The sequence below is a fragment of the Passer domesticus genome, chromosome 4 (assembly GCF_036417665.1).
Source record: "Passer domesticus isolate bPasDom1 chromosome 4, bPasDom1.hap1, whole genome shotgun sequence".
Taxonomy (NCBI): domain Eukaryota; kingdom Metazoa; phylum Chordata; class Aves; order Passeriformes; family Passeridae; genus Passer; species Passer domesticus.
The window spans coordinates 14009618-14035912 of NC_087477.1; the positions used below are offsets into that span (position 1 = coordinate 14009618).

The 26295-nt window shown below is 51.3% G+C and overlaps 3 protein-coding genes across 9 annotated transcripts; all 3 read right to left on the reverse strand.

Moving 5' to 3' along the window:
* LOC135298529 (C-X-C motif chemokine 6-like) lies at nt 1-2211 on the reverse strand. 2 transcript variants are annotated; one of them, XM_064416197.1, is made up of 5 exons: nt 2163-2196; nt 818-1204; nt 562-691; nt 357-440; nt 1-272 (listed from the first exon to the last, which is right to left on the reverse strand). In XM_064416197.1, the coding sequence occupies exons 2-5, from the start codon at nt 879-881 to the stop codon at nt 248-250; spliced, it is 303 nt and encodes a 100-aa protein (XP_064272267.1). In that variant the 5' UTR covers nt 882-1204; nt 2163-2196; the 3' UTR covers nt 1-247. The 2 variants fall into 2 exon arrangements, with proteins under 2 accessions (XP_064272267.1, XP_064272266.1); XM_064416196.1 differs by having other exon boundaries at nt 562-1204; nt 2163-2211.
* On the reverse strand, nt 1788-4802 carry LOC135298530 (growth-regulated alpha protein-like). The gene is made up of 4 exons (XM_064416198.1): nt 3756-4802; nt 3311-3440; nt 2708-2791; nt 1788-2233 (listed from the first exon to the last, which is right to left on the reverse strand). The coding sequence occupies exons 1-4, from the start codon at nt 3820-3822 to the stop codon at nt 2221-2223; spliced, it is 294 nt and encodes a 97-aa protein (XP_064272268.1). The 5' UTR covers nt 3823-4802; the 3' UTR covers nt 1788-2220.
* Nucleotides 3323-26043, reverse strand: CCNG2 (cyclin G2). Of its 6 annotated transcripts, none has more exons than XR_010360531.1 (9): nt 24195-24585; nt 23111-23248; nt 22115-22365; nt 21890-21968; nt 21710-21808; nt 20397-20602; nt 6306-6455; nt 4957-5007; nt 3343-3440 (listed from the first exon to the last, which is right to left on the reverse strand). XR_010360531.1 is itself a non-coding variant. In XM_064416192.1 (8 exons), the coding sequence occupies exons 1-7, from the start codon at nt 24303-24305 to the stop codon at nt 6311-6313; spliced, it is 1029 nt and encodes a 342-aa protein (XP_064272262.1). In that variant the 5' UTR covers nt 24306-24585; the 3' UTR covers nt 3323-3440; nt 6306-6310. The 6 variants fall into 6 exon arrangements, 4 of the variants coding, with proteins under 4 accessions (XP_064272262.1, XP_064272261.1, XP_064272260.1 ...); XR_010360532.1 differs by lacking the exon at nt 24195-24585 and adding an exon at nt 25903-26043 and having other exon boundaries at nt 3344-3440; XM_064416192.1 differs by lacking the exon at nt 4957-5007 and having other exon boundaries at nt 3323-3440.
* Nucleotides 26044-26295: the final 252 nt, after the last annotated feature.

The window sequence follows — 26295 nt, forward strand, 5'->3', positions numbered from 1 at the left end:
GACAGTGACAGAGGGCTGCCATCTTTATTGGGCCTGCTGGGTCGGGCTCAAGAGGGACGCCCAGCGCATGGCTTCGGGATGGGAGAGGCGGGAAGCAGGGATGGGCATTTTTAAGGGTTTAAAGGCATTAAAAGGGGCTCAGGCAGAAGCATCCTCCCCTCTGGACCGGGGTAAGGCAACAGCAGGATGGGGAAGGGAGGCAGTTTTGGGCCCAGCACATCTGGCCGTGCCTCTGGTGGCAGCTTCCTCAGCGGGGAGCCTTTTTCTTCCTCCTGCCAAAAGCAGAAGGGGGAGCAATGTGTGAAGACAGGTTCCCACGGGCTGCCCCTGGTGCTCAGGGGGAAAGGGGAGCTTACAAGTGAGGGAGGTCCTGCAAGAGTTTCTTCATCCAAGGCGTGTCGGGATCCACGCAGACCCTCTTCAGGCTCTTGAGCTTAATCCTAGAAAAGACACGGCCTCTCAGACTTCCACTTCCCCTCCTGCAGACAGCCGAGCCTCCCACCTTTCCCACAAGGAAAAGGAGACCTCAGCAGGCCAGGGAGGGCCCTGGGAGTCACTTACACCACCTCGGGGCGCCGGCAGCTGCTGCCCACGGGCCACACCTCGATGCTGCTGTACCTCTCCGGCGGGATGAAGGCTCGCGTGCTCTTGAGGCAGCGGCAGCTCAGCTTGCCGTTGGCTTCCAGGATTGCTGGAGGGGCACACGGCCATGGCATCACCCCGCCGACGGGCACACCCATCGTCCCACCATCGCCCACCCCAAGGCCGGAAAGCCTCAGAAGCCCCAGGGCCACCCGCGGGCACAGGGGAGGCTCACCTGTGTCCCCGGGGCGGTGGGACAGCAGCAGCGCGGCCAGCAGCAGGGCTGCCCGCACAGCCATGCCGGCCCCAGCCCCGGCCCCGCAGCATCCCTCTATTTGAGCTGGGAAATAGGAGAAGTGAGGCGGCACGGGAGGCCCCGGGGTCGCGGTGGTTTTGCCCGACCCCGGTCGCTGCTGACGGCGCTCGCTGAGTTTGCAGCGCTGCCGATGAAACGCGGCTTGGCAGGGGGCCCGGCTTCCCGAAAGCGGCTCTGCTTTCCCCTTCCTTTCTTGGCTGTTTCCTCCAGCTTCGCTCTTAGCACACGCAGCCCCACCAGCCCGGGGTGCTTTTCTGTCCTGCGTGATCAGGTATGGCTCATTGCTCCCACAGCCACCTTGTCCCCCTGCAAGGCACGGCCCCGCAGCGCCCCGGTGACATTTGCTTTTGATTTTTTTTACCCCAAAACTCCACCGAGTGACCTCACTCCCATTCCTGACATATATTTCCTTATTGGCCTGGACTGGTTTTTAAAGCCTTACATCCACCTACAAATCCCAGCTCCAGCACTTGGATGTGGAGCACTTTGGCTGGATTGTCCCATCACCCTATCACCAATATCGTGCCCTCACATCACCACCAGGGGAGATAACAGGTTATGATGGGAAGGACCCCTGACAAGAGGGAATGGCTTCACAATGCCAAAGGGCAGGGTTAGATGGGATACTGGGGGGAAAATTCTTCCCTGTGATGGTGGGGAGGCCCTGGCACAGGGTGCCCAGACAAGCTGTGGCTGCCCCTAGAGCCCTGGAGATGTCCAACACCAGGCTGGACAGAGCTTCAAACAACCTGAGATAGTGGAAGGTGTCCCTGCCCACAGCAGGGGGTGGGACTGGATGGGCTTTGAGGTCACTTCTAATCCAAGATGTCCTACGATTCTATGTCATACATGGCTTTAAAACTAGGAGATCCAGGGAAAATACAACAGAAAGGAAAATCCCGAATTTTATTGGACTTGAGCTATGAGAACAGGACATGTCACACGGTGCCACACAACTCTCAGACACACACTCTGTTGCCGAGCACTTCACATGGAAAAAGTCACAAAGTCATTCCTAAAGAAGCAGGAGCAGCCCCTGACAGGGAACAGTTTCGCAGTCCACAGGCAACTAAACAAATAAAGGATTCATATTCACACTGCTCCAGGGACCAAGAGCAGGGCAGAATCCCCCCACAAACCTGCCACGGGGCTGGGGCCAGCAGCGAGGCACCCTCCCCACAGCCACTGCCACCAGAGCCAGACGTGGGGCTTTTGGGAAGGGGAGGAAGACAGGGTCGAATGAGGAGCAGCCAGGTCTGCACACCTGGGCATCATCTGCCAACCTGCCTCGGCCCTGGGCATCAACTTCCTTAACAGGAAACCTATTTTTTCTTCCTGTGAAAAGCAGAAGGAGGAGAAACGTGTGAACACAGAGGAAAGTGGGTCTGGGAGAGGAAGCTCCTGCCCCAGCCGAGGGAAGTCGCTGTCGTGTCCCCAGGGCGGGCATCGCTCGCCGGGATGGCCACAGACCCAGCACAGGCACAACACAGAAGGGCAGCTTTCCCAGCATCAACACCCTACTGCACCTGGCACGAGCAAGCCCTGCTCCTGCCACGGCTCCCCCAAGCTGTTTTGGAAGTGCAGCACTGTGTGTAAGCCAGGGGAAGCAAGACCCACAGATGGGTCACGTTGGGCTGAACACTGCTTTGCACAGCGAAGTGTTGCCCCTCATGGCTTTGGAAGTGGGTCCTTGGACAGCAGCAGCTCTCTGAGAGCTCCTGGGCCCACGAGAGCTTCCCAGAACCATGGATGTGCTGGGATGATGTCCAGGGACACCTGAGCCAAAGGAGTTTCCATCCAACAACTTACGTGCTGGCAATGCGCTTCAGCAGCTTCTTCACCCAGGGGGCTTCGGGATTCACACACACCTTCCCTGAGGTTCTTAACTTAATGCTGAAACACAAGGAGAGCTCCTGAGCATTCCTGTCCCCTCCAAAGGCAGGGATTCAAGCAGCCAGAGCTGATGGGGAGAGTCAGCTTTTGCTCACAGCACAACTGTAGAAAGCTGCCAGAGACAGAGGAAGCCACTGCATGGCTGGGAACAAGCAAGACTCAACACATTCCTAGGTGGAGCAGACACTTGAAGCACAGAACACTGCTCAAAGGCAATTTTTTTTCTGGAGAGCTACAAAACTACCAACACCAAGCAGCTACAAAAATCTGGGAAAATGTGGTATGGCTCATGCTGCCTCGGTGTGTGAGGAAGTGCTTCCTCCAGGCTGCAAGCACCCCTGCTCCAGCTCAAGGAAATCATGCTTTCCCCTGCTGGAGAGATTCCTTTAGGCCTTGGGGACCTGCACTTCTGCCCCTGATGTTTCTCAGCAAGTAAGCAGGCGGCACTTTTGGGAAGGTTTAGATTCCAGCGAGGCTGGAGAAGCAGGATGGTGCAGCAGCAGAGCCCATGGCACTTACATGATCTCCGTGCGCCTGCAGCTGCTGCCCACGGGCCTTATCTCAATGCTCTCGTATTTCTTGGGACTGATGTATTCCGAGGTTGTCTTGGCACACCTACAGCTCAGGTTCCCGTTCACCTCCAGGATGGCTGAGAGAGAGAGAAGGTGGCAGCTTACAGGCACAGACAGGCTGACAGGGATGCAGCAGCTCCAGGAGCCAAAGGAAGTTCCCCTTCCCGTGTTTTCACTGCAGGGACCACGGTGAGAAGCTGCCACCTGCACCTCCACCTCGGTTTCCTGCTCCCACACTGCTCCCAAAAGCTGAACCAGAGCCCTGCAAAGGATGCTCGTGCTTTTCCCCTGGCAAACAACAAGGCAAGCCCTCACTGAAGAGGCAGCAGCATCCCAAGCTGCCCAGGGGCTCTGGGTGCAGGATGATGCCAGCGAAGGCACCGGGAGCTCACCTGCGTGGGCAGGGTGGGACAGCAGCAGCAGCAGGAGCAGCAGCCATGGGAGCAGGGGGGCTCCCATCCTCAGGGAAGGCTCAGCCCCGCAGAGGCAGTGCAGGAGCAGCTCACAAACAGCCCTATTTATCGGGGAGGGTCACGCTCCAGCACAGGCACAGTCACACCTCAGCAGTCACACCCGGCCAGCAGAGACACACTGAGCTGATGGCATTTCTCAGATGCTCCCCACACACAGCCCAGAAGCTCAGTGGTCAATATTTTTAACTAAAACCAGCCACTGGGGCCGAGTGCAACGTTTGGATTCCCCACACATCTCCCCCACATCACCCTTCATTCCCTTGAGTATTTACCCCTCAGCCACAAAAAAAAAGCCCAGAATGAAAGCAGAGCCCAAGCCCCTGACTAAGCAGGGGGGATTTTAGCATGCTCAGACATTTACATATTTCTTTCTTGGGGCTATACTTTCCCCACGCTATTTTTGTTGCCTCACTCATCAGCAAAAACGCCTCATGCCGTGCCAAGTAAAAACAATCATGATCTCCCTGCTTTATGCTTCCACTCAAATCTTTCAAATTTCACACACCCAGGATGGTCACAGGAGCACCCCGTGCCCTCAGGTGTTGGTGGGATGGGGGCTTTGCCCTAAATAAATTCAGTGAAGTCACCAGTCGGGAAGCAAAAGGGGAAGGGGATATGTGGCGAGGCAAGGAGGAAGGAAGAGGGCAGAAGAGAAGAGATGTGGTTGTGTGATAATGTTGTAATTTGGAGCTTTCAAATCACATCAGCATTTTATATAGCTGTTACCAAAATAGTAAATATTAAAAAAAGTCTTCCACTCAAACTCAAGCTGGGCATCTCTCTTGGAAAATCTCGTTTTTTTTCCTCTGGGATGGGTCCAAAAGTCTTGTGAAGTGCTTGTCCAAGAGATGACTGAGGAGTTTAAATCCCTGTACACCAGGGTCACAGAGAGGCCAGGGACAATTTCCATGAGCTATTCCTAAAATCCTACAGAAAGAATGGGTGCCTTGCTGTCACAGTAGTGGAAGAGGAGATGGCCTTAAAACTGGGTTTTATTTAACCCTTCCAGAGTTTTCAATTTCCTTGCAGAGGCTTACTAGAAGGAACAAACTAAGGACTGGTTTTGCTGGGTTATGGCAGGAGTCTCGTGGAAAAAATGGTGAGAAAGGCAGCAACTCACCTGAAAATCTTTCTGAAGTTCCTGATTACAAAATGATCCCGCTTTTTAGAGCTGGGAAAAAACAAGAGAAGTGAAAGAGAAGTGAAATCAACTTTCCCCAGAAAAGATGGAGCTGGAGCACTCAGCTGCTGCTCTTCCAGGACTGGAGGAATCCAGCAGCATTCCTGGCAGTGCTTAATGAAATTGGTACAAGAAGAAAATTATCCCTGGACACATGCAACGGATGGACCAAGATGAGCCAGACCCTGCCCCTGATTTGTGGCCACAGGGCAGGTGTCCACCTCCTGCCTTGCCCTGGAAAGAAGCAGGAGCTACAGAACATCACTGGATGGCTTTTGAGAGGGTCTGAATGGGCTGGGCAGCAGCCACGGTGCTGTGATGGATGAGAAAGGTGTGACTGATGAACTCTGGGCTGGTTTCTCGGAAGCAAACGCCGCAGTCATGGTGGTGGCTGATATTTCTGCACAACAAGTGGTAATTTTGCAAAGGCAGAAGCAGGGTGAGGATGTGAGCTGTGACTGCACTTAAGCTGACTTGCTTCCTGGATGCCAGGAATTCAGAAGAGTGGCCCTCAAGTAGGGATGTGTGGTGTCATCCAAGCCAGCATCAACTGAAACACATCCAAAGCACCCTCACAGCTTCTCTGTTTTCTGCAGCAGCTGCCCCTGTGAAGGCAAGACTTTGATTTTAGTAATTTTTAATCTAATTCTTATTGGATTTTCGTAATTTTTTTTTCACCTGTAATACTTTTTAATCCTTCCTGTGGTACCTAAATCAGAGACCTCCAAAAAACAGTGGTGCAAGCAGCAACCTAGAGGCCACATGGAAAACCTTTTCCATGTTTACCAGGATGGGCAGAAACCCAACCCTGACGTCAGCGCCAAGGAGATGCAGCTCTCCAGCCCTTCAGGGAGGATTCACAAGGGACTGCATCACAAACATCTGCAGCAAACAAGCCTCTCAAAGAGAATCACATGAGAGAAAGTAATTTTTGAGTTTACCCCTCCTTTGCCCACAACTCACTCAGGGCTCCTTGCAGGAGAGAAAAAAAAAACCAAAAAACCAAAAAAAAAAAAAAAAAAAAAAAAAAAACCAAAAAAACCCTGTGGGTTGTTTTTTTTTTTTTTTAATTATCCCCCAAAAACCCCAACTGCAGTGAATCTTCACCACTGTGGTTTGTGGTCCATCACCTGCTTCAAAGATAAAAATGCTTCCTGCCAAAACCTGAGAAACCTGAAACCCACACATATTTCAGTGTCAACGTGAGAGCACCAGAATTAGCCAAAACCTAACGAAATCAGTCCAAAATTAGGTTGGGTGAACAACACATCGAGCTCACTCTTACTTGCCTTCTTCAAATGAAGATGCACGACTTGCTGCTGATGCAAGGGGACAGAATTGTGCGTTTGGCCCATTTTTGGAGACAGCAGAGTGGTGTCATGACACCTCTGCAAGCAGGTGAGAAACATGCTCTGACGTCTTGAAAAGGATTTGGTGTGCTGAGGGATAAAGAAGGGAATATGGTAAGAGGGAGCTTTGAAAGGGATTGGATAAGAAAGATGGAGAAAGGCTGGGAGCAAGGACAAGAGAAATTACAGAAGACTTGTAAGAAACGTACATCCAACATTCTTGCCTCCCCAGTCCATCTTGGGGACCTCTGGGGAGCAGCTTTCTGCTGAAGAGACAGCAATACAAAAATAGGGCCGCGCAGCCCCACGGCGGGGACAGTTTCTGGGAAATCCTGGCCACCCCAGAGATGCAAATGGCGCAGGAGAAAACCCCCAGCCCATCCTTGCTTCTAGAGAAGCACTGTGGGGAACACCCCGGCACCCCCACACTGCTCCAGAGCTCTCCACTCGTTTCCTGTCCGAGTCGCTCCGAGACGAGCCCGCTGCCGAGCAGAGCAGCGCCGTTATTCCTCAGCGCCACTTCTGCCTGGCACGGAGGACGTCAGGCAGGGATGGCAGCCAAGGACTTTCCCAGAAAGTGTCACCGGGGCCGCGTGGCCCGGCTGGCTCCCCACACATTTGCATGTGGCACAGGAACCGGTCTAGACGCCGCAGGTGCCGAGCCCGCGGGCGCCGTTGGCCGTTTGCATCGGGGCGCCGTGGGACAGCGAGGGCTCCACCATGGAGCAAGGGGAGGAGGAGGGAAGCCTTCATCCTGTGCCAGGAGGGAGCCAAGGACCAGCAGCTGGGGGTGCTCTAAGTGAGCTGTGCCTGGCTGCTCAGCCCTCGTGCCAATGGCGCAATGGGGCGTTCCACACATCCCCGCTGCATGGAGGAAGGTCTCTGGCTTTGAGCACTTCCTTCTGGGGCTAGTGAGGAAGCACTCCAGGTCTATTCACAAAACCAAAACTCCTCCAGCTACATCCAGCCCGTGCTTCAACAGCTGGGAAGGTTGTGCTGAACTCAAAGGCTGCCATTGCTGGAGCTGAGTTATTCCTATTGGGGCAGCACATTCAGGCAAGCACTTGGCAACAGCCCTGGCTCTCCAAGCTCTCCAGGAGTGTTATGGCAAAGTCTCCCCCTCTTCCCCTTGAAGTATGACATCTTGATAAATGCAGCTACAAGTTTGGTTAGAATCCAGTTAAGCATTTCATATTTTATCAATTATTTGTGGTTTCCATTTTAGTTGAGCCCGTAATTTAGTTGTCTCCACATTACTTGCAGAATAAACCATAACTATTATTTCTGGTAGAGCTTAACATGGCTGTGACCCATTTTCTACTGGTTAAATCAGAAGACAGCAGGTCATCCACAGAAAACAGTGCTTCTCCTCTACCACACACAAGGGTAAAACCACACCAGGAACGGACCCAAACTCATCCATGCATCCTGGGCTTACACCCAGGGTTGTTATTTTCATTAATGTCCACTTAATGTTTTGAGGCCCCTCCTCTTCTTTCCAAGTGCCTCCCCACTTTTTCCCTGGGGGAAGATGCTTTCCCCACATTTCACCAACAAGCCACCACAGGAGTAGAGATTTTTCTATTAGAAAAAAACCCAAACAAGCCAAGAGCTACAGTTCTCCAGCAGCAAGTAGAAGTGCACATGGCAAGGAGGGGAAATCCAGGTCTTCACTGAGAAGGAAGCTGCAATACCAGTGAAATGAGCAGCCCTCCCTTTGGAAAGCCCCTTGTCAACTTTTCTGTTGGAACCAGCACCCCTGAATCAGCACTCACACCCGGAGATGCTGCCAGAAGAGACAGAGAGAAACTCCAGCCCAACTTCTGCAAAGGACGTAAATCTGAGCAGCTGAAAGAATCGATACTGAAAGGAGTCGTCTTGGGCTAAAATAACCCAGCATTGCCCAGATTTGGGGGCTGAAAGAAAGGTGGCTGAGCACACAAGTCATGTCCCAGGCTGGGAGGTCACCAAGCTCCACCCTGCCAGGTGGAAACGGGGAGGGAGATGAAAGAGAGAGAAGAAAGGCTCAGGGAGACACATGAAAGTGAAACCAAGAAGCACAAAGCCATAAAACCCATGAAACCTGCTTTGATCTTTGCTCAGCTTTTATCTCGCCTGTCACTTACCACACACACCCTGAAAAGCAGCAAGGCCTAACACTCAGATCTGTCCCAGGGCACAGCCTTGGGTTAGATTCAGAACATTCCTGAAGCTGTTTGGGTATCTCCCCTCCCTTCCATACCCCACATTCCCCTGGCGTTTGGGGCAGCCAGGAGTGAGCATTTCACCCGCCAGTTCTGTAGATCTGGAGTACAAGGAAGGAACTTGGAAAGATGTTTCCCAACATAACCTAAGCACAACAAAATGAGGGACTTTCCTCTTGACTGCAGGTTAGGGCTGGGGGAACGTGGGCAGCTGAAATGCCAGCATTGTGGAGGTACAAGGTTTAGACTTGCCGTGGTAGGAGGACGCTGTGTAAAAATAAATTTAAAACATACATATATATATACACAGATAAAAGCACCAGTAAGGTTCTTATTTTGCAGTGCATGCAGCCTCAGAGCTGGGACCACTAGAGAGCAGCAGACACCATTGTCACAGAGAGCAGATGGCAAGGAAAAACTGGATCTGCCCAAGCACCCAAATCCCAGGCAGAGGATCACAATCCAAGCTAATGGGCTGTACAGAACAAAGGAACGAACATCTTTCTAGGTGCTACACGTGCCTACTGTCACCACCGAGGGGCTTTTTTTCCCCTGAGAAACATTTCTGAACCACCAGCACTCAGACCAGGGGAAGGACAGACAAGGCAAGAGCTGAAATCAAAGAAGGGCTTCCTCCTCTCCCAAAACACACAGGTTGGTGCTCTTTGCTCAATTCCCAGGCAAGAGCAGTAGCAGAACTGGCTCGTCTTGATGTTCTGCAGCAAAGCAGAGTTTAGGGGAGGTTTTTGGGTGGGGAGAGGCATGGAGGCATGCTGGAAATCCAGAAATGCAGGTTAGACCCCACAGACCCTGCAGCAATGGAAAGGGACCTTGAGGAAGATTGCTGCACGGATCAGCCTCAGAGCTGAGGAGCACAGAGAGCTGCCTGCTCCCTCCTGCACGGCTGGGGACTGGATGAAATCCACATCACTCCCACTTTCCCAAGGCCAGAGTTGTTAGCATACCTAGAGTTTTGCCAGAGGCATGAGGATGCAGGCTGATGTGTGTCCTGGCCCTATTCCCAGCTGGAAAGCTGGAGGTTAAGCAATGCTAAGCTGAGAAAGGAGCCTGAGACTGTCCAGCTGCACACCTGGGAACAGCTGGAAGCTGCTGAGTGCCACACAAATCCAGAAACACAACGGCTGGGGCTTCCCACTGGGAGCAGCTGGACAAGCAGAGCACAGGCTGCCTGCTTCTGTTTATTGAGGGTGTGATCCCACCCTGTTTGTGGTTAAACCCTGGCAGAGCACACAGTTGGGATCTCTCCACTGAACCCCAAAGAGGAGCAACAGTGGGATCCAAGTTTAGGGGAGTGCAGGGCAAACATCTTTGCTAATTTCTCCTGGGGTTTTGTATCCCACAGACACGCTCAGCCCAGCACACCAAGAGGTAACACGGGTGCCAGCCAGCAGTGTCAGAGCTCCAGAGAGGAAAGATGAAGGATGGAGAGCCTGTGCAAAGCAGGAGCATTTCCCCAGGGCTCATGCAAGCTGCCTCCCAGGAAGCATGCAGCCCTGGAGAGTGGCAGATAACTGTCAGACAGGCTGGCTCTATGTCCCAGCCACCCTGAGCCTGGTTCTTCCTGTCTGGGATGACTGGTTATCATTCCAGCTGGAGGGAAGTGATACTGGGAAAGCCAGCCCATGGGACTGGAGGGCATTCAGCTGCTCCCCAGAGAGCACAGAGCTTGGCAGGGAGTGTGGATAAGATGCATTTCCAAGCCAAACATCTTCAAAAGCTGGGAATTTTAATATTTGGGAAATTACAGCAAATGTCAACCAATGTTTTAAGTCTACTCCACCGTTTCAACACTCATCCAGCCTTTGGAGGCAATTACAACGGGCCCTCCCCAGCTGAACTCATCATGCTAGAGGAAATGATGTTTATCTGTCCCAAATTCACATGCCTGGGAGTGAGAGACCAACAGCAACACAAAAGGGTGATTCACAGCACATTTCCATCGAGCCCTGCCTCACCCCAAGTGTTGTCTCTGCTCTTGGAAGTGTTCAAAGGTCACGGTGCTAAATGCCACCGAGCTATTTCTGCTACTCCAGCAGCCCCAGGCCGGGAGAGGAAGGCTGCTGCGTCCTACCTTGATGCCAGCAGACACGTGAAGGCGTGCAGGAGGTCACAGTGCCCACAGACCACCCTGCCAGGGTCCTCCTGCCCCTCCTGAGCCCCGCCCAGCTCCCCTCCCTGAGAGCAGGGCGATCCAGGTGAGGGTGCCATCCAGCCGGCTCTGTGCCAGCTCCCGAGCCACCACATGCCTCCTCCTCCTCCTCCTCGCTGGAAACGCCACAGCCATGTGCCCTGCCCGGCTGATATTCCCTGGCGCTGTTAACTCCCTTTCCACACTCGTTTCTCAGTGCTCAGCTGTCAGGGGGTTTGCATAAAGAGCAGCACACTCACACCTTCCCTCCCCAGCCTCTCCTAAGGTTAGTCACCCTCCTGCCCAGCCTCAAGCCCACGTTTCTGCCACACCTAGAGGAAAAAAAACCTCCTTTTGAGGCACACGTAACCAGAGTAAATTCTTGCACTTCAGGGTCACAGCAGAGGCCCACTGCAGCCACTTGCACATAGAATCCCACAGGTTTGTGTGGGAAGGGACTTACACAGCATCCAGTCCCACCCCCTCCCATGGGCAGGGACACCTTCCACTATCCCAAGTCGCTCCAGGCCCCATCCAACCTTGGACACTTCCAGGGATGAGGCAGCCACAGCAAGTTACAAGTATTTAAAATGGAAATAGAAACGCTAAATCTAACCCTAAACCTCTGTTCTGCAGACAGTTTCACTGAGAAAGGCAGGCTGGTTCAAAAACACAGTGGGAAAGTTTGCATGGAAAAAGCAGAATCCTGGCTCTGCTCCTTCCTCCACTCATTCTCTCATTATCCTTCTACTCCCAGCATGACAAGACTGGTTGGGCACACAAAGTCTTACACCTCTGCCCCAGAAAGAACAAACCAGAAAAAACAAGACACAAGAAACCCAAAAGGCTGTCGTTGCAAGTTCACAACAGACTAACAACAGCTCTCCATATTCCAACTCCATCAGAGAAAACAAACCCTTCCCTTAAGACCACCTTTCCAGGCATTTAGAAAACTGCTTGGCACAGAACTCTGACAAAGAGAGAATTTCAACTCAACTGCTCCCATGACAAGTTGCACTGACACCAACCAGCCTGTGCTCCTCAAAGCACTGCCTGACAACACCTGGCCACGAGAAACACTGCGCAGACAGAGACTTCTGCCTGCCCCTGAAACAAGGTGAGGCCAAGGCACACATTTCTATGAACAAACGAGTTCCTGTTGCAATCCATCAGGAGCCACCAAAAAACCACAGCAAAACAATGAGGAAAAACCGTGTGTACCTAGAGAGGGAAGTGTGATCACATCAGCAGCTGTGAGAGGAGCGGTGCAGCAGGAGCCCTGTCACCTCTGGAGCCAGACTGTGCCTCCCAGGCCCCTCTGCTGACCAAGGTGGTCGTGCTCCCTGGGGCTCCCACAAGCAGCAGGAAGCTCCTTGCAAGGGCAGCTTCTGCACCTGGGCCCAGCTGGGAATGACCACGCTGCCCAGTTCCTTGCAAAGCATTCCCACCTGAGGGGACTCTCCTTTCTCAGCTACCTGGTGATAGTAGGCAGGTGGAAATCATTTGAGCTAATGAGAAGAAGACAAGTTACTGACATTTTACCCTCAGAGTCTTTTCCTAGAGGCTTCTGCCATGCCTTCTCAAATGTTTTAGTAAAATCACTAAATCACTGCTGCTTTCAGAGGCACAGGAGTACCCTTTCATTTTTGCCTTGCTGCTCTCTCCCTTCTTTGTAGCAAAGCTTTTCAGCACGTGCCAATCCCTGAAGTCAGAAAGTAGTTTAACATTAAATTTGTGCCCAAGGAGCCAAAAAGCCCAGGATTAACAGGCTTTGCTTTCCTTTCATTCTGCTTCCACACTTCCAGTGACCCATTTTACACAGCCCTGAGGGCTGAAGGGGCTCTGCAGCCAGACTTTTTTGAGTTGTTCCTATTTCCACACAGATGCAGCTCCGAGCTTGTTTTTCCCTGACCATGATAAACAGGATGCACACGGTAAAAGAGGTGGTTCCTCACTATTCCAGCCACTTTGGGGCAGGTTACCCGGGACAGATGCAGCCATAAACAGAGTTCAGAAAGGTCATTACAACCCTCAGTAGGCACTGAGAAATATTCAAACTGCCCTTATTCGCACCTATAGAAAGCTGTAGCAGGTTCTTGCTAGGAAAAAGGCCTCCCACAGGATTAGACCAAATCACAGTCTCCCTCTCCATCAGGGGGCTGCCAGGCCTGGCCACGTCCCCTTCACCCAGAGTGCCATAAACACCCCAGATAAACACAATGCCTTGGTTTAAAACAAACCCCCTGACAGGCTGCACGTAGAGGCTTGTCAAGCCTCCAGCGCCCTGCAGGCTGCACTTGAAAACCTCTGTCCCAGATGATTTATCTGTCAGGGAGGATCCTTTTCCCCAGGAGGGCATGGAAATGCTCTCACGAGGTTCAAATAAGCCATGACACTCAGGTACCTTTCCAAATGTGTTTGGAATAGTTTATTTTCAGGCCTTTAATGATAAAATCTTAGAGAATCTATCTTTCTCTGGCTTTGCTAAGGCATAGGAAATGGTTTCTACTAAACCCCCATTCCCTGGAAATCATGCTCCAGCCTAGATCCTCCTCTCTGCACGTACAACCAGCACTGCCAGTCAGCTCTAAAAATGCTTGTGACTAGAGATAAAATGGTCAAACAGAGATCCTCCTATCTCATACTTTGTGATCTTTCCTCCTATCTATCTGCTCAAAACTTTCTGTTAAGATACAAGGTCTGGCCAATTACTCCTGGCTCGATCTACAGCAGGGTATTTCCACTTCTGAAACGGAAATCAAGACACAGGCCTAGGCTCCAAGTGCAGATTTGAATTTCAGACTTCCTGAAGTTCAGGAGCACTCTGACTTGGTTTTCATTTAGCCCACAGGAAGGCAGGACAGCTTTGCTTGCTTGTTTCCAAAACCTTGTTACTAAAGACAACTTGCTCAAGTTTACATTTGCAAAACTCAGGTGCTGATGAGTTATTTTATATCCAAAGCCTTCCCTTTGGGATAACCCTAAGATGTACAAGACATGAATTTTGGAGCTCATATACCTCTTCAGAAAGCAGAGCTAGATGGAGGTGTGCAGTGACTGTAACCATAGGAGGAAAATGGTTCTCCTGTCTGGCAATCCAAACAGCCTCCCTAAATCCCCTCTGCTGGGAACTTCATCAGTCCTACTTGAGCAGTACTTTTCAAGGAATTCCCTGCCTGTATGCATCTTGTTGAAGGAGCAATCCCTGCTCCAAGAGCAAACTGTGCAATTGGACCCCAGTCTGGGTTGCTGGTGAGGTGACCTGCCAGCCTGGATGAGGTGTTTCCAGGATCCCACGAGGTGGGCTGGCAGCCTGAGCACAGAATGGATGTGGTCCAGACTAAAGATTTAGTGTGTGTTGAAAGATCTGTGGCAAAAGCCTACCTGTGGAGCTCCCTACCTCAGCTTTTCCAGCAGAAGTGAATCCTGGTATGCCTGAGTGACACAACAACAGGAGGACTAATCCAGCCCTTTCCCTGTTCTGTAGCCAAGGTGACAGCACAAGACTGAGCCTGGCAAATGGCCAGGCCCAACTTGGCACAAAGGTGTGAGGGGTTTTCCAAGCTGGTGGGGAAGCAGCTTCACAGAGCTGGGTGAATTTCCATGGCACAGACACACTTCTCCAAACACAGCCTCTTGAGGCTGGGTTTGAGGCAGGGACAAGAAGAAGGACACAGAAGTGCATGCTGATGTCAGCCACTTGAAAAAGGACTTTGATCCTCAGGGCTGAGGACCCAACACCTCCGAGGAGCAAGACATTTCACAAACATTTTATCTGCCTTTTATGTAACGAGCACACAGGGCATCAGTTGAGGGGTGACAGAGCACTGTCCCCTACTATTGCTTATTAAAATGAGTTGTTCCCTGCTGCCAGCTCGAGGAATGCTGCCAAAAGATATAAACTGATCCCAGAGCAGCAATTGAGTCATGGCCAGTGCGGATTGAAGTGCCCCACATGTCGCAGCATCTAAAATGTGGGCCTGGAAGGATCTGAAGGAAGAGTAACATGAAAGCTTCGACCCCAGCGAAGCAGAAAATGATTTATGACCAGAGCCAGCAGGGCTTTCAGCCTCTGAGGATGCAAGGCTTTATGGGAAGATGCAGCCCTGTGACTCCAGGTGGACCTTTTGTTCAGGGATGAATCCCAAGGGCACGCCAAAGGCAAGGCTTCCATGGCAACTGTGGGCACAGCCTGTTAAACGGAGTAGGACAGTCAGGGAATTCTCCACAAAGTCTCTCCCCAACAAGTGGGGCAGTACTGCAGATTTCCAGATGAACACCATTAAAATGTACAGCAGTACAGCACAAATAGGACTTATTTAACAGTAAAGCAAGCCTTCAGCTGCTTCCCACAGAAATCCAAAGCATCCCAATCTTTTACACTGAGAATTACACACTAGCTACAGCTGCAACAGGTGTCCAGCACTCAGCTAACTATGGAAAAGCACTGGACATGTATGGCTGTGCCTTCCTCACTGCCTGGCACAATAAAGTGCACAGGTTTTTCCCACTGGAGCAGAAATCTGTGTTTTCACAGGCACTAGGAGCCACAGTGTCCCTGCACATGGATCAGAGGAGAACACATCATCACCTGCCTGGGGTTAAGGAAAACACCCTGAAAACTAACAGGGAATCAGACAGTGCAAAAGTTAATCCCAACCTGGGCTTGTAAGAATACTCCAACAGATATTCCAGTGCCAGCTGGAGGCTGTGGAGGTAACCAATCCAAGTGCACGTCCTGGGACCAGAATAAACTCAAATTCCTTCAAGAGGGCCCTGTTTTATTTTATTTCTCAGCTGATACTCACAGCTCATGCTGCATTTACAGCACTGAGTGTGGGCCTTTTCCTGACAGCCCAGTAAGGATAAAGGTGGCAGGATTACATTTAATGGAGCAATAAAAGCTGAGGAAAGCACAAAGCACCCCACAGATGACCTGTGGATGCACTGTGCCAGTATCTTGGGCAATGAGCTGGCACAGACACCACACCCACCTTCAGATCATCTGTGGCACAAACCCTCAGACCGCTGGCCTTGGCTTCTGTCATCCTGCCAGGAGAAAGCCAGGGATCACCTCCAGTGCTTTTGCTCCCTACCTGAGTTAATAATTGAGCTCTGGATGCCAAAGGCTTCCTGAATCCCTGACTCAGCCGCTGCACATGACAGGACCACTACTTAGACCACAGACATGTTTTCTAAAGTTCCTTGGAGACTCTGGATTATAAACTGCACTCTGACCTGTGAAACATTTGACCCCCAGCTACACAAAATCCTTGCAGAACAAGCCTACAGGCCCTTGCAAAGCCAACAGTCTGCAAACCCTGCTTCCCCACGAGTCCCACACATCCCACCTTTCCACAACAGCTCTGCCATTCCCTGGTTTGAGCTGATTTATCCTTGACAACTGAGCACTAAAGAAAGGAGCTATTCCTGGCTTTGTTCTACAAGGGACACAAAGGAAGAGAGAGGCTCAGGAATACACAGAAGGTCAAGGAGGAAGTGGGGAACAGAGGAAGGACCTGCCTTTGCCTTCCTAGACTCAGGACAAAATTACCCTAGACCACAGGTTACTCTTCTTCTTCTTCACTTCACTGTGTGGAAACAAAGCCAATGATGAATGCTCTGGAAATCCCATCACAAATGTTTCCTCCATTTAGGTGTTTAACAGTGTTCACGTCTCTGATGAAGAACCTACTTGCTATGGCCAAAAAAAACCCACCAGCACTCTTTGAAGGAGAAATTAAATGCTTCATTAATTCAAAAATGGTTGAGATTGCAAATCAGAACCAGAACGTACAGGTCTAGAGGCAAGACTGCTAATAATTCATGAGCAAAATACTATGTTTATGCAACACTAAGGATGAGATTTTAATTGCTTATTACTCTAATTGATTTCATTCAGTTGTTATGGCAACTTTCTCCTTTCAGGAGATGTACTACACCAGCCACAGCATAGCCATGTGACACCCCACAGCTGCAACATGTATTTTAAGATAAATAATACTATATATGTGCCAAGTATTTACTGATTCCCATTTTGCTGAGCTCCAAAGCCCTGACAGCCAAGTGGGATCACAAGAATAACTCACTCACCTGTTAGTCCAGGCAACGAGATGGCCTGAGACCACTCAGTTCTACTTTCCCTTAGTGTATGCTGCTCTAAATTCAGAGTGCTCTAAGCTCTGACAGGAATATCCCTCTCATTCCATCAGAAAACAAGGGGGAGCTGTTAAGGACCAGGATCTGAACACATGGATTTATTCTGAACCCTTTACTGCCGCATGTCACTTGTCATATGTCAGCAAGTGGTGGGGAAGTCAAGTTTCCTGTTTAAATTATTATAATTATTTAATTATGGAATGACAACTCACCAGGAAGAGAAGTGCTTCCACTACAGATCCCTGGTGGCCCAGTCTAGCCAGAAGAGAGCAGTAGGATGACATTTCAAGATGCTCTCAGAAATGTGTGTGGACTTCCAGCACTATGCTTGCAATAGGTTCAGCAGCACAGGAAGTTACATCCCAGAAAATGGACACAGCCAGGAGTTGTTTCAGGGGATGGACTCCCCACAAAACCAGCCCCCACAGCCCCGACCCAAACCAGTCTTACTGACAGAGCAGTTATGAAAATGAGCACACATTTAAACCCCCAGGACTGCAAGCCTTCCAAGTTCCACCACGTGGTAGGGGCAAGCCCCAAACAGCACCCAAAGGCCATGCACACCTCTGCTATTACAAACCACCAAAATCCCCCTTCTCGGGGGAAAGCCAGGCAAACCTCCTCGGGGGATCCACAGCCACCTGACCGGGCAGAATCAAAGCTGAGCCTACATCATTCCAACCACACAAGTGAACCCTCCAACCTTCTCTCCCAAGCCCATTTTTTCACATGGAGCAGACTTGAAAGGGGCTGAAAGGATGGCACACCTCAAGCTTCATGAAGCCTCCCAAGCTGTGCAAGCCCAGGACACAGCCCCGAGCTCACCCACATGCTCTGGCTGACTCCCGAGCCAGGAGGGTGTCATGCTGAGGGGATCCAAGGAGTGGTGACCAGGCTCCACCACGACAACAGCAGCAAGGACAATTCCTGCAGAACGCACAGCAATCCAGCTGGCATGACCCTTACCCCCTGCAGCAGCTCTGGATGTGCCAACGTGCCAAGCACAGTGCTCACAATGAGCTTCTCACACTGAGGTGAGATTTCCATCCAGGACCCTGCAGTCTCCCCTTTCTCTCGCCACAACTCCTGGGAAAGCTGGAACCCAGCTGTGAGATCACACACCCTGCACAGCACAAAAAAAAAAAAAAGGAAGGCAAAAGCTTCAAGGAACCGACTGCCACTCACAGCAGGTAACAAATACAGCACTTGGTTTATTTTTGCTCTCAACTGAAACAAGACTCAGTGGGTTCCTTACCCAAGCACTCCTGAAGTGAGCAGAGACTTGCAGCAAGAAGTCTTCAGAGGTACAGTATTTGTATCATACAGAGTACACAATAAATTACTATCTACATGCCACAGACCTACAAAAAGTTACATACAATGTAAAAAAATACAGTATTTTCTGCTCGGTTTTTTGTTTTAAATTTTTTTTTCTGTACATTTTTTTTAATTTACATTTTCATATACACTTTTTGTAAACTTTTGTGTGTTTTTAGAAAACTGAAACCACATAACAGTTATGGACTTACAGCATCACTCTTACCTTTCTAAAGCAACGCTGGCAGCTACAAAACAGCTTTTAGCTTGTTTGCTCCTTCATTTCTACTTTGGCACCACCACACCTCACACCGTTACTCTGAGCTACTTTAGTCTCCTTTAGCCATGTCCTCACCAGGGAGAAACACAATTGGACTGGAATTTGTGCTTTGATAACAAAGTTCAGAAGAAAAACCATTACATTAACTACTTCACCATCACATTCACCTGATATTTTACTGCTTAATTTCAACTTCTCCTGCACTAATGCTTTACATCAGCATGCAAACAAGTCTGATTATGACTCAATCAATAACATGAATATACTGAAAAACAACTACAAGGGTTAAATATTTAAAGGAATGTAGACTTAGCAAGGCTTACCAAGTTAAGAAGTCTAAGCTAATAGCATGGATTGACATGTTAAGATTTGAAACACACTGAAGTATACAATGTGAATTTCAGTGTAAAAACATCTGTACTAAAGAAAACATGGAATTACTCCTGGCCACACAATTTATACTACCTCAAAGTGGAAACTATATTGACTAGAAACCTCCTGCTTACCACACATACTCCTGGTGTGAAATAGGGATCCCTGAAGTTTATAAAAGCCAAGCTTCAAAAACTGCTACTTGGAGTACACAACCCAAGACCCTGCTGAAAAGGAAAAAGTTTCAGTGCTGGGGCCATTGGAGAGTCAACCATTCCAGCCTGGCACTATGTACATGTTCCACGTAACCCACCCAGCCACTTGGATCTAATCCCAGACCACCACTCCCAGAAGGAGTGGAGGTGCCCTCGAGAGGGACTGCAGTCCAGTCTCCTGCTCTAAGCAGGGTCAACACTGAAATCAAGCCAAGCTTGGGATTCTGTCATGCGGAATCCTGAGAACATCCCAGGACAACAACTGCACAGCTCCTCTTGGGCCTCTCCCTTGCTTGACTGAACCCATGCAGCAAATTTCTTCCATTAACCAAGAGTTTCCCGTTTAAGTCTCGGCAAAGCTTCTCACTCTTGCTCCATGCTTCTCAGGCAAGACCCTGAAATCAGCTCAGGTGTTGAGCCTCTGAGGATTTTGGACCATCAGGTACAGAACTACATTCATGGCTGTTGACAACAGAACTGTACAACAACTTTTTTTTTTTTTTTTTTGCTGATCTGGGGACCTGAAAGTTTTTTTTTTTAATTCCTTAAAATTACAACAACAGAAAAAACCAAGGCAAGCATTCAAAGCATCGATATACCACAGCAAGTTCTGCCTTAATACAGTATACAGATCACCACCTCATTTATTATTGCCAAAAGACTCTATGGTGCATTCAACACTTCAGCCTAATACAATGCAGCCTCAGTGCTAAGAGCGACAGCTGAGAGTTTGCCACTTGGGTTTAGGTTTGAGTTCAAAGAAGAAGGTGCCTTCCAGATCACTTGGAGGAGAACTGCTAAGGCTTTCTTCCCCGCTGCTCATGTCTTCACAGGAGTCTTCACTAGAAGGAACAGTGGGAGAGGTAATTTTAACAAAGCACAACCCCCTACAAAGTGGCAAAGCACTCCTCAACCCTGGAGTTTCTTGCACGCTTTCCTGTTGCTAGTAGCAACAACCCACATCTAAATGCTGCTCAGCCTAAAGCTCCTTAGGGCTCCTAAAGCTGAAATCCTAACAAGGCACGATCCTCCTGATGCTAACAACATCCTACTGATCAAGAAGCCAGTGTTCCAGACAGCAAGCATCAATTCCTTCAGGAGACCGAAAACCTTTGCAAGCCTTCCTTAAAACCAACAGTGCCTCCCCCCACCCGGCCAAGTACCTCTGACCACCACCATGACAGCTCCCCCCTCTCTCCGTGTGCTGAAGGCATATTCCGAGCCCAGCAATGTTCTCAGAGCTAGCACTTCTCCCCCAAGTAGCAGAGACTAAGCCATAGTTATACAGACAAAAAGGAGAATTCCCAACAAATTAAGCAGCCAAGTGTTACCCACCTCTCACTCCCATTGAAACATCCACCCTCTGGGATCGTTGGCAACTCGGGAACGCTGTAGTAACTGTTCTGTAGGTTTTGGGCTGTACGCCTCGAAACAATCCAAACTAGCTTTTTGTGATCAGGCTTGCAGCATTCAGGAGAAGAATAATCTGCCAGGCATTTAGAGACCAGCTCCCTCCAGTAAAGTAGGTCACTATCACTTATCTGAAAAAAAAAACCACCAAAAACCCCACAAGTTAGTCAGTCTGTAACACACAGGCTCCCAGGGTAACTCCTGCCTCCATTTTACCTTCTTGGGAAAGACCTGGGAAAAACATCAGTCAAGACAGCAGTGAGTCATAACTGTGATACCTTTGTTAAAGTTGCTTCTAAAGGTGAACTACCAAATCCTACACACCTTCCAGACAAGTCCCTGTTCAAGGTGGAGTTAGGCTGACAGTTTGCCTGTCAGTCCTTGTTATCATTTTCTTTATCACTTCCAAAGGCGAAATGAAACAAAGGTTATTCTATTTTAAAATGGGATAAAACTTTTTTAAAACTCCATTTCCAAATGGAAGCAAAGTTTTTTAAACTGCTTTAAAATATAAGAAAAAACTTTAAACCACCATTTTAAAATAGAATAATATTGTACTTTAAGGAACTACTTCTATCCCGTAAGAAACTGGGATTGTTCAATCTGACTGTAAGAGTGAAAAGCTGCTTCTAGGCCATCCATGGAGGCAGCATGCAGCTAGAGGCCATTAATCCTATTTTAGTTCATGGAATATCCTGAGCTGGAAGGGCTCCACAAGCATCCAAGCATCATGGAGTTCAACTCCTGGCCCTGCACAGGACAAACCCACCAAGTCCAGCCTGTACCCAAAGGCACTGTCCAAATGCTCCTTGAGCTGTGCCAGGCTCATGCTGTGCCCATTTCCCTGGGGAGTCTGCTCAGAGCCTGACCTCCATCTGGGGGGAAGACCCTCAGGTGATGATAATAATAATAATAAAACCCTCAGGTTTAATTAATCAGGCAAAAGGAATAACCAGCCCAGCAGTCCCAGAACAGACTGGAAGTTTCTCCAAACCACACAGCCAGAGCTGTACGAGTGCAATCAGCTGCCTGTTAAAGCGTGCTTTGTACACACACTGGGTCAGCAGTTCCTCTGACTTCATACATTTCAGCTGATTTTTTAACTGCTTCTTTCAGCCAAACAAAGCCTGTAAGGACACACTGAGGGACGCATTTAAGGGACCCCTAAATGTAACATCACCCATCACTAACAGCATCAGTCTGAACAGTCGGAAAAGCCATCCCCTGAAAGCACTCACCTTTGAATGCTTTTGAACACGCAGAAGGATCTCCAACAGCTCAACAGATTTCAGAGTCTGAACTTCCAGAGTGAGAAGGCACAAGGCCAGGACAGATGGCTGCAAGGACCAGAAAACAGCACTCAGCACCACAGCCACCACAAACCTACTCTGCAGCTACAAACACCTGCTTCTACTCACTTTTGCTTTAGAGAACACTAGACGGCAGTTACAAGCTTTTAGCTGTGCTTCCAACTTGTCCAGATTCAACACTTCTTTCCTGCGAGACATCCAAGAGAAGAAGGGTCTGCATCAACAAGCATTCCCTTGCCAGAAGCAAGAGCTGAGGAGCTGCCTCCCCTACAGCCAGGGCTGCAGCTGTCTCAGAGGGGATTAAAAGGGGCTCAGCAAACAGCACCGACTCACCTTTCTGAGGTATGACAGAGTACAATTGTATGGTACAAGTGCAAGAAGGTTAAGGCAGTAGTAGCTTTAAATTCAAAGTGCAACTTTTCTGAAATTATCTTTTCCATCCGTTTCAGGTCGGACACAGTGCATTTACATTGGCTGATCCGGATGAGCTCGTGAGCAGATGGGATGTTGCATTCCTCCTCCACCACACGGGCCGCCAGCTGCATGCAGCACACTCCAATGCAAGACAAATGCTTGGGTTTCACCTACAAACCAGAGGAAATGCCGTGAATCCACCACCCCCCAGCAGCACTGCCCTTCAACACCAACTCTGTTTGGAGTAGCCAAGTATTAAAACTTGCTGATCTCCACCAAAGGTGGTGTTGGCCAGCTCCTGCTCCTCCCTCAGCTATAAACAGTTCCACCACTTCAGCTGGAGCAGTCCCTGGCTGCTGGGGCTGAGGAAGTGAAGTCCCAGAGCTGAGCAGCCTCTCCTCAGGCTGTGCCCCGGCAGGACACAAATAAATCCGCGGTGGGAACTGCAGTTCCCTGCTGCTCCGAGCGGCAGTGCTCGCTCCAGCCCACACAAATCCAGTCTGAGCCTGCTCGGGGCAGCCCCATCCCTCCACAGCTTGTTCCTGCCCCTCTCTTCTCTCCCTCTGTACATTTTGTGCCACTTCAAGGCCGGTCCGACCAGAGACCTGATGCAACTTTGTTGTTTCTGCTGATCTAATAACGAGGAACTGGTTTTCCTGCCTTAAAGCAGCACAAACACGATAAAAACATCCAGGAAATGATCACTTGGTGTCGGTCCCAAGGCTAAGCTAAGCTTTAGCAGAGCACCCAGGGACAGCCTCTAACACTTCTTGGTTTGTTTCCCTTAATTCCTCCTTTCTCCGACATCTACACGGTGATGGTTAAACTTATTTTTAGAGGTGAAAGGAACTGCACCAACTCCAGGTTCAAAAGGAGACCTTGGAGCTGCTGCTGAACCAACAGCCACACTTATACCTTCATAAGAGCCAAGAATCTGTCCAGAATGTTGACAGCCAAAACAAACGTTTCCGTTGCAAATCCAAAGAAGTTGGTCAGACTCCAAAGATCTTCCACCTTGGCATTCCTTTGTCTTGGACACAGAGTGTTCTCATTCTGTGGTAAGAGAGACAGTCAGAATTACTCTGGGGCAGCAGCAATCGCCGTGCCTCACTCCCTAAATCGCCTTTTATTTCGATCAAACAGAAGCAGTTTTTCCCTTAAATACTTTATTTCACCTGAACTGAAAAGAAAATAAATTCAGACACTGAGGACTCAAATCACGCCCACGGTTCAGAGATTACAGCCAGGCCCTGAGTCTCACTGGTGCAACAGCCAGCACATCTCCTACTCTCCACTTGCTCCTTTTAAGACGCAGTTAAGACTTATTTAAGTCTTAACTGCAGGCACACACAGTGACTCCAGCCCTTAGAAATTACCACACCGCTCTCTGCCTTGCATGTCAACATTTAAGCAACAGCTCTGCTTTCACAACAAACAAGCAGACTTATCTCAGGGATTTTTTTTTTTTTTTGTTAAATATTAAGGCTCTTCCCAGAGAACTCACAAGCACCCGAAGGCACACAATAAGCCTGCCCCGAACTCAGTAAGGAACTTGGGTCGCCAACGCGGAGATGGTGACGGTCTATTTACGTTTTGCTGCTCAGCACGGAGGTTCTGGGCTCACTTGCCCAGACAGCGCCAATGAAAAGCCGGTGCTTCCCCTGTTTGTCACATCCCACCTCCCCTGCAGCGGCAGGAAGCTCCCCCGACGGAAACAATACACAACCTCTCGCTCCTGTGCTCACTCCAAGTTTAAACAATGAATACTTAACACCGAAAGTACTAAACGCCTTGCCCTGCAGGTCGCAGCGCTTGGATAAGGTAATGTTAATACCTACAGACGAAAGCAGAATTAAAACAAAAGGCAAGCGCGGCGCATACAGAGAAAATAATTCACTTTCCGCAGTTAACGCGCTTTCAATTCCCTTAGCCGGCATTTTCTCTGAAATTCCTGAGATTTTCTTTCTGCCCTGAGGAGCCCCCCGGCGCCCTCACCCACCTCGGCGGCGGCCTCGATGAGGCTGAGCCCCTTCTCGCGGGGCTGGAACCGCCCCTCCAGCTCCAGATGGAGGTTCAGCTGCTTGAAAAGCCACAGCGCCTCGCTGCTCATCTTCCCTTCCCTTCGCCTCCTTCCCCTCCGCAGCAGGGAAACAAAGGGGCCCCCTAGACCGGGGGGCGAGGGGACACCGGGCCCCCCCCGCAGCCCTCACCGCTCGGGGAGGGGGAGGCGAGCCCGGCTCCCGTCACCGCGCGGACGGGGGTGGGCTCGGCCGCGGACCCCGCATCCAGGCAGGGCGGCCCGGACCCCCGCGGGGAGTCACGGCGCTGTCACGGCACCATCCCCGGCCGCTGCCCTCCGCCCCGGCCCCGGCCCCGCTCCAAGATGGCGGCGCCGCGTCCCCGCCCACGGCTTCTGTTGTCCCGCGCGGAGCGATCCCCGCCGGTGAGGCGGCGCACGGAAGTCAAGTAGTCCGCCTCCTATCGCGCCACCCGACGGTGCCCCGACTGGTCCCCGAGGCCCGGGGAGGGCGCGGCCGGACCGCGGAGCTCCAGCTCAGCGGGGATCGGAGCGGCACCGCGCTGCTGCGGCGGGGCGGGGAGGCCGCGCGGAGGGACACGGCGAGGGACGCATCACGCCTTTAAAGGGACGCCAGAGGCGCCTCATCCGTTTTGAAAAGACCGCCCAAACCCTCCCGCGCGCGGATTGGCCCGGGCTTCCCAGCCGCTGATTGGCCGGCGGCAACCCTCGCCCCGCCCTCCTCCCCGCCTCGCGGAGGGGCGTGTTGTTTACCGGCGGCGATTGGCCACCGACAGAGGCCGGGTCTGTCCTGATTGGCCAGGCCAGTTCTGCCTCCGCCCCGCCCAGTGCTCCGAGCCCTGGCAACCGCGGCGAGCCCGCGCGCGCGCGCCCTGAGGCGGCGGCGGGGGCGTGGCGGAGCTCGCCCTCAGCGCTCCCGGGTCCCCGCACCGCCTGTCCCTCAGCGCTCCCGAGTCCCCGCACCGCCTGTCCCTCAGCGCTCCCGAGTCCCCGCACCGCCTGTCCCACAGCGCTCCCGAGTCCCCGCACCGCCTGTCCCACAGCGCTCCCGAGTCCCCACACCGCTCCCGAGTCCCCGCACCGCCTGTCCCTCAGCGCTCCCGAGTCCCCACACCGCTCCCGAGTCCCCGCACCGCCTGTCCCTCAGCGCTCCCGAGTCCCCACACCGCTCCCGAGTCCCCGCACCGCCTGTCCCACAGCGCTCCCGTGTCCCCACACCGCTCCCGAGTCCCCGCACCGCCTGTCCCACACCGCTCCCGTGTCCCCGCACTGCCTGTCCCACACCGTTCCCGTGTCCCCACACCGCTCCCGTGTCCCCGCACTGCCTGTCCCACACCGTTCCCGTGTCCCCACACCGCTCCCGTGTCCCCGCACTGCCTGTCCCACACCGTTCCTGTGTCCCCACAGCGCTCCCGTGTCCCCGCACCGCCTGTTCCACACCACTCCCGTGTCCCCGCACCGCTCCCGAGTCCCCACACCGCCTGTCCCTCAGCGCTCCCGAGTCCCCACACCGCCTGTCCCTCAGCGCTCCCGAGTCCCCACACCGCTCCCCTGTCCCTCAGCGCTCCCGTGTCCCCACACTGCTCCCAAGTCCTCGCACTGCCTGTCCCTCAGTGCTCCCGTGTCCCCACACCGCCTGTCCCGATACAGGATAAAGATGAATGCTGACCTGACTGGAGCAGCCTGAGGATGCTCAGCCCCCACGGGTCAAACTCTCCGTGTAACTCTGCGGGATTCTCCTCATGTTGTTCCTTGAGGGTTCCAAACACCCGTCTGGATTTAAAACCCTTCCATGTCCTACTTCACACCAAGAGATTTCCGTGCAGCCCAGTGTTGCAGTGGTTTTGGGATGTGCCCTTCCTGTGGAATGAATCGAAGGCCCAATGGGTCAGGATGGAGGTGGTGGATCGAACTCCTGAGTCAAAGGCTGCATCAAAGGGCTCCTCAACTTAATGGAGTGCTCAGGACCAGATAAAACAAAATAAATAATTGTCTGGAGGCTTTGTGGGGCTGTTCCAACGTGCTCATGGACAAACACAAAGGGACAAATGTCCTGGGACAA